The 11,601-nt window shown below is 36.9% G+C and overlaps 1 protein-coding gene across 1 annotated transcript; it reads right to left on the minus strand.

Annotated features, from left to right (window-relative positions):
- Positions 1-963: 963 nt before the first annotated feature.
- On the minus strand, positions 964-11,321 carry LOC142436716 (histone deacetylase 8-like). The gene is made up of 3 exons (XM_075540191.1): positions 11,195-11,321; positions 10,119-10,260; positions 964-1,006 (listed from the first exon to the last, which is right to left on the minus strand). Exons 1-3 carry the CDS (start codon positions 11,298-11,300, stop codon positions 979-981), a joined length of 276 nt encoding a protein of 91 aa, XP_075396306.1. The 5' UTR covers positions 11,301-11,321; the 3' UTR covers positions 964-978.
- Positions 11,322-11,601: the final 280 nt, after the last annotated feature.

The raw sequence follows: 11,601 nt of genomic DNA on the forward strand, positions 1-11,601 counted from the left end.
CAGCAGCAACACCAACACGCTGATAAACAAAAAAGCCACTAACATACAAAATTTAAAAGAAGAGAAAGAAAAAAAAGCCAAAAAATCCAAAACACCTGTTAGTAGTTCGAGGTATGTTTATTGACCTTCAGGAGTGTTTTCTGGATGAGTCTGATGGGGTGCCACATCCTGGCCCCAAAGTCCATTCTTTATACTCCCTCGGGACATCCTTGCTCTGCTTCCCCCGCCACTCCATTGCACGCCCCCAGTGTTTTGCCTCAGTGTGGTGGGGTCAGCTCAGTCGCACATCCCCCACTGTGTCTCAGGTGCTGTCCCATGTAGGGCCATGGGTCAGTGCAGGATGTTGCATCTTGCCATGGGGCCAGCTATATGGTCCTCTCTGTACATTGGGCCCTTCGAGCCGGGCTATCGTCCTCTGAGCTTGGTGGACCCAGGTGTGCTCCGTACCATTCTTCCTCCTTCCTTTGCTTCAGCTTTCCTCTGGTTGTACCACAATCAATTTTAGTGCACTTTCTTCTTCCTTATAATCATTGTTATTCATGGTTTAATTTGTTGTTTTAATTGTGGTAAAAATATACACAACTAAATATTCTCCAATTCAACAACTTCTATGTGTATAATTCAGTGTCATCAATTATACTTTTTGTGTTGTACAACCAATACTGATTTTTTTCCAAATTATTCCACCACCATTAACATAAACTCAATGCCCGCTAAGAAAATACTCTTCCTCCTTCATCTCTGCTAATCATTGTTCAAGTTTGTTTTCTTATTTTTCAAGTCTTCCTCATATAATATTCACAAATCATACACCACCATAATTAAATCACTTTTTAAAAGAGTTGTATATACATGTACATCATCACAATCAGTTCTAATGCTCCCTTCCCTCTCTTGTATTCATTGTTTGCTCCCTCAATACCCTCGTCCACCCCACCCCACCCCATCCCCAATTAGTCATTCTATCAGTTATTGTCTCTATGCATCCACTCCTTCTGTGCTGAACCTAACAAGAACAATAAAACAAAATGAAACAGAAAGAAAATCATAAGAATATAAAAACAAAAATAAAGAGTAAGGAAGAAAAGACTACTGACAATATTTTAAAAGCCAGAGAAAAAAATTCTATCATGGAACAAGCAAGAAATACTTGAGCCTACAGCAAATTCAGATTGGTTCAAGAGGGAGGTCAACTGATCAAGTATCATATCACACCATGGTTCAATCCACTGCCATCAAATTAGAAACTGTCACTGCCTGCTAGCAAAGCAGTTTGAGTTCCTCACCTTTGGCTAGAAGGGATCTGCCAGAGGCTTAATCTGACCAGATACTCTGCACATGGATTCTGGGCTCTCATTTCCTCCACAGCCTTCTATAAATTGGGTGTTCACAATTTAAGCTCGGATAATTTTCTCTTCATCATATTTGGATGCTGTTATCATCATCTTTGAATCACACAGACCAGTGGACTTAATTGATGTCTCAATTAAAGGGCTGTTTGAATACAAGCCTTTAAGAACCCAGACACTATTCCAATTGATAGCTGAGCACCATCTGCTTTTTTTTAACCACACTTTGCTGTACCACCCTTATCTTCAGTGATCTTTTCATGACGGCAAGTATCGAACAGGGCCATGTTATAAGAACTGTTCCCAGATTGGGGCTAGAATCACAGGGGAAGCCAGAATCCATCTGCTTGTCCATGGGTTACAAACGGCTCTGCTTTACTTTGGCGGTTACATTATAACAAATACAAAAAACAAATCAACCAAACAACTGCTCCCTCCAAATAAAAACCAAGAAAAACAGTGTTAATCATCCCCCTGGGAAAAGGCGATTTTATTGATGTTATCCAAATTACTTATGATCCACAGTGTTTAATGCTTTTACATAATAAAACATAGACAAAATCTTTTCTTTGTATGTTCTATTTTCAGCCAAGATCCATCTAATATCAGCTATGATATCTATTATAAAATATCCTCTTCTGAATCTAACTTGAACTTTTGGCAGTTCTCTGCCAATGTATTGCTGCAAATGTTTCTATATCATCTTGAGCCTAATTTTACTTGTGTGCAATGTCAATGATATTGTTCAATAATTTCTACATTCCATTGTATCATCTTTTGGGGGGTACTAAGAATGTATGATGCGTATGGTTCTCTTCTAATTAGCTTAGATTAGTGAATGCTTCCAGTACTATATCCATTTGCTACAATATCTCAATTAGAATTCTGTCAACTCCTGAAACCTTGCTTTTCACCAAAGAGTTCAATGTAGTTTGGACTTCTTCCTTCAATACCATTCGTTCTTGATCATGTACACCTCCTTAAATGATTGGATGTCATCTAATTCTTTTTAGTACAGTGACTCTGGACCAATGAGCACAATTCAACCAATATGCAACATCAACATAAATGGGGGAAATACTGATATTGTAAAGGGTTTCATTTTTCTTAGATCCACAATCAATTCTCATGGAAGCAGTAGTCAAGAAAGCAAACAGCATACTGCATTGGACCAATCTGCTGCAAAAGACCTCTTTAAAATGTTAAAATTCAAAAATGTCTTGAAAGCTAAGGTGGGTCTGACTCAAGCCATGGTATTTTCAGGACATTCATATGCATGTGAAACCTGGGCAATACATAAGGAATCCTGATGAATAATTGATAACTTTGAAATATGGCATTGGCAAAGAATACTAAATATATATCATGAACAGCAAGAACAAATACTCTTGAGAATCAAGAATGGCAAGATTTTATCTCTTGTAATCTGGACAAGTTATCTGGAGAGACCAGTCCCTATCATGCTTCGTAGAGAGTCAGTAGAAAAAAGGAATATCCTATAGGAGGCACACTGACACACATCTAAGGTGCAACTTTGGCTTCTCCTCTATGGAACAAAGAAGAGTGAAGAAAATCCAAATGCATGGGAACAATTAATCCAAGGGACTAAAGAGCCTCGACAACCCTGAGACCAGAAGATTGTTGCTTGGCTACATTGTTGCTTGGCTACCACTGCCAACTCCTCTGAAAGAGATCACCAGACAGTTCTAATCTTGCCCTTTCAGATTTGTTTTTGTTTCCCACACTCAAATAACATTGAAAAGGAATACAATTTGAGTCTCTCAAGGATGCCAAAGTTGCAGTTCCTTCACAATGTAAATCAAACAGTATAGAATTCTTTGGGGAAAGTTTAAGGAAGCAGAAACAATGCCTCCATACATACAGACATAGATGGAAGATGTGTCCAGAAACAACAACTTTGCATTTCTATGTTTTTTATTAATAAAGCTTCTATGATGGTTTTAGCCGTCATTTTTGGCTTACTTTCATATAGGAGAACAGGAGTTGTCCACAGAGAAACAAGAGGACATATGGCAGAAACTGAACAGCAGACAACTCAATCTCCTCTGTCACATCTTTCTTTTTCTCTGGCTTCAGAAGAGGTGGGTTCCATCCTCCCAAAGCCATTTTACTTGCTTCTTTCCTGTAGTCTTCTCTGCACTGTTCATCCATCTCATATGCATTTCCAATATTTTCCTTTCAACCTTTAAATGTACTTAAATATTTTCAAATGGATAATACAAACACTATTGTGTTAGAAAGGGTTCTCTGGTTTGTCTCTCAGGAATGAAGGTCTGGGTCAACTATGCTTTAGCCTTTAATTTCTCTTGGCCACACCTCTCTTATTTCCTTTCTCATTCAAACCTCTGGAAAACAGTCATCCTTTCCTAGGTATTTCTTTACTTTCTACTCATTACTTTCTCCAAAATTCTCTTATAAAGACCATTAACCTTAATTGCCAAATATGACTGATCCTTTAGTAACTAGCTGGACTGACCAGATAGTACATGGGATCTCTGAGAACTCTGTATTTTAAAAAGCTTTTGATACCTTGACATTCCAAGACCTCTCTAGCTACTCTTAATTGTTGCTTTTCAGTTGAATTCCCTAGTCTTTTCATCTGCTTGCCCATTAGAAATCAATGCTTCCTTGGGTTCTGTGTTCTCTTATCTTTCTTTTTGTACTCTCTTATTTGTCTTTCTCCTCACTCTTTTTATTTCACCTCAGTAATCTCATCCACTTTCAGAATTTATACCACCATTTGTTATATCCATAACACTTTTATTTCTATTTCCGCTTCTACCTCCATATACAACTCCGAATATCCAATTCACCTGAGTATTACTTCCATTGCATACCATCATCCACTCCTTTTTATTGTAGTAGAATATGCAATGGCTAATCACACAGAATTAATAATCAGATTGCTTGTGTGTTGAGTCTCAACTTTGCCACCTAAAAATCCTGAACAAATTGTTTTTCAGTATTTCTGTATCATGGAAAATGGGTAACAATACCAAACCTCCTAATGTTCTTGTGAGGACAGAAGAGCAAAATGCAAGTCACTAGCACTTAGCTTAAAATATATTAGCTATTGTTAAGAATTGCTTGCTTGTATGGGCCATACTCAAACAAGCTAAACAGAAACCTGGTCATCTTCCTCTTCTTTCACCTCCTCCCACATGCAACAAGAGCAATAACGGGTGCCCTCAAGCTGATTGCAACTGACATCACTTCTCATGCACTATTCTTGGTAAAGAGCCCTGGTGGCTCAGTAGTTGAACACTGGGCTGCTAACACAAAGATCTGCTCCTACAAAGGTTACAGCCTAGAAAACTATGGAGGCAGTTCTACTTTGGCATATTGGGTTGCTATATGTCAGAAATTGGCTTGATGGCATATAACAACATTCCATGTTCATGGATAAGACAATATTTTTAACATGGAAGTTCTTCCCAGAATGATCATAGATTCAAAGCAATCACAAATCCCCAGTAAATTATTTTGTGGGTATCAACAAACTAATTCTAAAGTTATATAGAGAGGGAACCAAAACCCGCTGTCATTGAGTTGATTCCAACTCACAACAACCCTTTATAGAATTTCCAGGGCTCTAAATTTTTATGAGAGCAGACCAGCCTTAACTTTTCCCTGAGTGTGGCAGTGCGACACTTACTTGACAGTGCCACCAGAGGTCCTGGAAAGCAAAAGAGTTAGAAAAACCAACACAGTATCTAAAAAGAAGAACACATCAGAAGACTGATGCTATATAACTTTAATACTTAATATGCCTCAAGCCAAACACAAAAATAAATTTACAATGCAGTAAGGACCTAACTGTGCATTCTAAAACCATAAATTCTTAGAAAAATTCAGAAACAACCACATCAGGCTTATTTTTTTAAAGTAGACTCACTAATAAAATAACAAATGTACAAATAGCAAAAGGCAAAAAATAAATGAATGTGATATCATAAAAATTTCAAAATTTTATCCACCAAAAAACTGTTACCAAAAATATGAAAAGACAAGCTACTAACTGGTAGAATATTTGGGGGAACTACATATCCACTAAGAATCTAATAACATATATATATATGTAAAACTTAAACAACTTAACAGGAAAACAAATAAAATAGGTAAATGACTTGAATAAACACTTTACCAAAAAGGATATTCCAATGACCAACACACACATGAAAAGATGTTTAATATTATTAGCCACCAGAGAGGTGCAAATATAAACTACATGAGATGTGTTTTCACTCCCATTGGGATAACTATGGTGAGATAAAAACAAAATCAAACAGAAAATATGAAATGTTGGCAAGGATATGTGGAAATTGAAACTCTTACAACACAAATTGAAACGCACCACATCACTGGTATTTCAAATATCAACAGGGTCACTCAAGATGAATATGTTTCAGCAGAGCTTCCAGACTAAGAACAGACCACAAAAATGGAAGAGGCTGTTTAATTCTGAGGGCTAGCTACAGAAAACCTTATGAACAGCAGTGGCTTATAGTGATGGAAAATGACCCCCTCTAGTTGGAAGGCACTTAAAATGCAACTGAAGTATTGCCTCCTCAAAATAGAATCCACCATAATGATGTGGATGATGAAGTAAAGCTTTCAGTACCTTTATGTGCTGAGGCATGGCTCAAAATCAAAAGAAACAGCTGAAAATAGCTATTAATAATCAGAACTTGGAATATATGAAATATGAATCTAGGAAAGCTATAAGATGTCAAAAGTGAAAATGGAATGCATAAAGATTGATATCCTAAAAAATTGATATCCTAAGCATCAGTGAGCTGAAATGTACTGGTATTGGCCAGTTTGAGATTGACAATCACATAATTTACTGTACCAGGAATAATAAGGTCAAAAAGAATAGTATCATAATCTTCATCAAAGAGGAAATTGCAGGATCTATCTTAAAGCATAATGCTGATGTCATAGGATAATATCTATATGCCTACAAGGAAATCTAGTCAATACAAATAATATTAAAATTTACACACCAACAACTACAGATAGTGTTGATGAAACTGGGGGATTCTACTAAATTCTTCAGCCTGAAATTGATCAACCATGCAATGAAAATAGATTGCAAATGATAGGTGATTGGAATGCAGAAGTTTAAACAATGAAGAAGGAACAGTAGTTATAAAACATGGCCATAGGATAGAAATAACGCTGGAAATCATATGATAGAATTTTATAAGGCCAATGGCTTCTTCATTGCAAATACCCTTTTTCAACAACTTAAACAGCAACTGTATGTATACAGTTCAGCAACAGAATACAAAGGAATCAAACTGACTACATCTGTGGGAAAAAAGTATGAAGAAAGCTCATTATCAGCTATCAAAAGGAGGCCAGTTGTGGAACCAATTGAAACAAATTGCTCATTTGTAAATTCAGGTTGAAGGTGAAGAAAATTAAAACAAGTCCATGAGAGTCAAAATACAACCTTGAATATATCTCAGCTGAATTTCAACATCTGAAGAATAGATTTGCTGCACTGAACACTAGTGACAGAAGGTCTGATGAGCTGTGGTAGGACATCAAGAACATCATTTATGAAGACCACAAAAGGTCATTAAAAACACAAGAAAGAAAAAGTCAAAATGAATGTCAAAAGAGACTCAAACTTTCTCTTGAACACAGAATAGCTACAGCCCATGGAAGAAAAGATGAAGTAAAAGAGATGAACAGAAAATTTCAAAAGGCAGCCCGAGAAGACAAATTACTATGAAAAAATGTGCAAAGACTTGAATTTAGAAAACCAAAAAAGAATACACTCAACATATATGAAGTTGAAATAACTGAAAACAACATTTAAGCCTCAAGTTATAATATTGAAGGATTCCATGAACAAAATATTGAATAATGCAGGAAACAACAAAAGACGATGGAGGGATTACACAGTCACTGTACCAAAAAGATTTGGTTGACATTCAATCATATCAGGTAGTAACCTATGATCAAGAACCTACGGTACTGATGGTCCAAGCTGTACTGAGGGTGTTACCAAAAAGCAAGGCTCCAGTATTTGACAGAATAGTAACTGACAAAATAAAAATTGAAATGTCTCAACAAGGTGATGAAGCACTGAAGAAAACTCAAAGATAGCTACCTGGCCAACTGACTACAGTATTTGTGTTGTGCCCATTTTGAAGAACAGCGACCCCACAGAGTCACAGTTTCCTTACTTCTTTGCATTGATGCCTGGGTTCTCGAGCTGCTTTTTGAAATCATACAGAAAATTTCAAACAATATTAATGTCACATGCAAGTAAAATGTTGATAATTCAAAAACAGCTGCATTGATAGTACATCGATAGGACACTGCCAGAAATTCAAGCCAAATTCAGAAGGACATGGCATAAGAAGTATCACTGCTGATGTCAGATGGATCAAGGCTAAAAGCAGAGACCACAAGAAAAGTGTTTCTTGTGTTTTATTGAATATGCAAAGGCATTCACCTATGTGAACCCTAACAAACTATGGTTAATATTCAGAAGAATGTGAATCCCAAAAGGTAAGTCGTTTGAAAAGAACTGAGAGGTTTAAAATCAGAAGAGGTCTGTCAGGGTAGTATACTTTCACAATTCTTATTCAATCTGTAAGCTGACCAAATAATTTGAGAAGCTGGTCTATATGAAGAAGTACACAGCAGCAGGAGTCGAGGAAGATTTATCAACAACCTGCAGTATGCAGATGACACAATCTGGCTTGCTGAAAATGAGGAGGACTTAAAGCACTTGCTGATTAAGATCAAAATGATTAGGGCAAAGAATGTACAGATGTGCTTTATACAATTGATGTATGTATATGTATGGACTGTGATAAGAGTTGTATGAGTCCCTAATAAATTGTTTTTAAAAAAAAGAATTGTATGAGCCCCCAATAAAATGATTTTTTTAAAAAAGAAGAACTTAAGTACGGATTACAATTCAATTTTAAGAAAACCAAAATCCTCAGAACTGGACATATAAACAACAGTACGATAAAAGGAGAAAAGAACATTATCAAGGGTTTCAGTTTGTCTGGAATCATTTCATTCAGACAGCACACTGATAAATTGTTTTTAAAATCCTTTTCTTCCAACATTCGTTAAATACTACAGACATATCAGAAAAGATGCTGAGTACTAAAAAGGCCTTCTCAAGAGTATTACTGCTTGAAATGTTAATATAAACCTCTATGAAGACTTTTTCCTCTAATCCCAAGCAATACCTAAGAATAGCTTTCTCCTTAGAGAATTGCTCATTTCTAGGTTACTACTTTCTTTAGAGATGGAAGCGTACGTTCGCTTCTTGATTCTTCAGTCTTCCAATTTCGAACTATTCTCATCAATTCTCTATTTGAAAATGTTTGCAACTTCTTTCATGAACGATCTCAAAACTAGTACTTATAAGACTTTTTTCTACTGCTAAATCTCTTCAGTTCACACAGGTATTCAACTGATACCATTATTGATGTTGTTCCCTACTTATTCTTATCTTGCTAATGTTCCTCAAGTGAAATATCCCCAGGAAATTTTCAGAAAGGTGAAGAGGAGTTTAGAGATTGTGCAGTTATCCTTCACACTGCCCATTTCACTGATGAAAAATTGAGGCCTACAAAGTAAGTTACCTTGTTATGAGTAAAACTAGGCTTAGAACCCGGTTATCTTGACTTTCAATAGTATAGTATTCTTTCTACTATGCTGTTATTAGTCACCTTCTATTTCCATTTGTATCTCTTCAGGATGCCTAATACATACAAATCTCTCAGCAGATGTCAACAAAATAAGCATAAGCTTTTACGAGGAGGTACCCCCCAAAACCAAGAGCTTTTGTAGTACTCATTTTTTCATAGTGCTCATCCCTCCACCCCCCGCCAGGTGAGCATGGAGCAACTCGCACTTAATACACCCAGTGGCATTGCCTGGGAACGTTCTCTAGTCACAGTGAATTTTTTGTGTGTGAAAGCAGTTTTGCTTGAATCTTTCATTTTGGGGGGATGGCCGATTTAAGAGAACAGTGTACAGCTGTGAAATTTTGCTTTCTGCTCAGGAAAATTGCTGCAAAAACTGTTGTGATGTTGAACACAGCTAACAAAAGGAGTGCTGTGGGAAAAACTCAAGATGAGTAGTTTTCTCGTTTAAAAAAAGGTGCAATGTTGATTGATGACAAACTTTGTTCTGGGTGTCTGTCAACTCATAGTGCACTTGGGAGTTTGTTCCACCAGGTTAATCAAGTTTTCACATTGCAGAACAGTGTGCGACCAAAAAAAGGCCTGATTTGTGGCAGACAGGGGACTGGTTTTGCCACCACGACAATGCACCTGCTCATGCAGCCATCTCAATAGGCCAGTTTTTGTCAAAAAAAAAACAAAAACTAGCATGCCTCTCTTGCCCCACGCACCTTACTCTCACGTGGCCTTGCTCCATGTGACTTCTTTTTGTTTCCAAGAATAAAGAGGGACATGAAAGGACAGCAATTTGATGAAGTTAGAAAAAGTGAAGAAAAAAACAAGGGAGGTACAGTCAGCCATCCAAACACGAGTTTGAAAAATATTTCCAAGAATGGAATTGCAGATTTGACAAATGTATTAAGTATAATGGAGGGTAGTTTGAAGGTGATAAGGTTGTTTTGTAAAAAATTTAAATACATAGCTAGAAAAAAGTTTTCATTTTGGGGGGAGAGTACCCCCTTGTACATAACAGGAAAATTGATTCAGGTACAGTCAGAAAGTAGGAAAGCAATTTTCTTACTTCTTTGCATGATGCCACCCTCCAGACCAGTTAATTGCTATTTTGCTCTTTCCATCAATCAGGCATTGGGCAGCTGTGATTGTAGCTCCTCCTACAGCTGCTGCACAGTCAAATATCCCTTCAGTGGCTGGGCAGTCATAACCTTAGGGCAAGAATCAGATTACTTTGTAAGAAATGAATTTTACAACAAGGAAAATGTGTTTGAGAGAAGACAATTTACCGAAAAGTGACTGCGCTGGCATGAGCTGCAACTGAGACAGAAACATTCTAATAATAGGAAAAGGATTTTTAAAATATTAGAGCTTGAGAGAAAAAAAACCTTACACGTTAACTAGTCATAACCAATAGGTGAAGAAATTGAGGCCTGAGAAATGGTATCTCTTGCTTACATAGCAGAGAGTCAGGTCTACAACTGAGGTTTCTTGATTCTCAGTCCAGTGTGCTTTCTACTAAACCATGGTGATAGCCATTTAGTTTTTAAAATGTAGTTGTTTAATAAAGGATACAGTAGAAAATTTAGCTAGGCCATAAACCTGTATTCAAGGACATCCAAGTCAGCACATACACAATCAGACTAGATATAGACACCACAATTAGAGCCTAACAGGGGTCCTGGTGGTTATGTTTGGAGCTGCTAACATAATAGTAAGGTCAGCAGTTTGAAACCACCAGAGGCTCCACAAGAAAAAGATGAGGCTTTCTACTCCCATGGAGATTTAGTTTCAGAAACGTAAAGGGGAAGTTCTATTATGTCCTATAGGGTTGCTATGAATCAGAATGAACTCAATGGCAGTATAGTTTGGGTTTCATTTTTTTTTTTATGGTTTATCAGGGCCTAAACCATTGAAAGACTTTCCCCCATCTAATCCATCACTCAGTTTCACAAAACCCATACCGTTTTCTCAAATGATGTTACGTAGCTAAACCAAGAGATTAATGATTAACACATTATTTAACTGGAAATTTATTAAAAATCACAATGCAAATTATAAATAATTAACTAGTTACAATCTATAGATGAAAGTGTTCTACCTCTCATCATTGTCTTGTTAGTCATTGTCTCATTAGAACCTTACCTAGCCCATATTCTATGGAGTCGGGGTGGTCATCATCACCATCTTGGCTGACCATCTGGAGATACTGCAGATAGGCATCTGTATGAAAGGAGGCCATCTCCTCCATGGACGCCACTTTGGGTTTAACAATCCTAACAACAACAGAGAAAACAAAGGAATGTGAATGAGGCAGACCCAGATTATGCTAAAAGTTGTAAAGGAGTCAGCAATCTGAGCAGAAAATACAACTCTCAGATTCTGATTTCAGTAAGCTGAAGTGATACGCACAATGTGTTTTTCTATCGCACTATATAATCTATACTTCCTCACATCATGTTAATGTACTCACAATGTGAACAATAAGGGGATTGGTTTTCCTTTTGAGTTCATAGGTAGGTAAAAATGAAAGAATATTCATACTTAAAATA

The sequence above is a fragment of the Tenrec ecaudatus genome, unplaced genomic scaffold (assembly GCF_050624435.1).
Source record: "Tenrec ecaudatus isolate mTenEca1 unplaced genomic scaffold, mTenEca1.hap1 Scaffold_548, whole genome shotgun sequence".
In the NCBI taxonomy this organism is placed as follows: Eukaryota; Metazoa; Chordata; class Mammalia; order Afrosoricida; family Tenrecidae; genus Tenrec; species Tenrec ecaudatus.

What these genes read in the sequence shown, in the direction of transcription:
- LOC142436716 (XM_075540191.1), bottom strand. Translation starts at nt 11,300, where the DNA reads ATGGAGGAGATGGCCTCCTTTCATACAGATGCCTATCTGCAGTATCTC. An exon ending in CTCCATAGAATATGGGCTAG is followed by an intron (nt 10,261 to 11,194) that starts GTAAGGTTCTAA and finishes TCTTGCCCTAAG; the next exon opens with GTTATGACTGCCCAGCCACT. An exon ending in GGGTGGCATCATGCAAAGAA is followed by an intron (nt 1,007 to 10,118) that starts GTAAGAAAATTG and finishes TGTTCTTGTTAG; the next exon opens with GTTCAGCACAGAAGGAGTGG.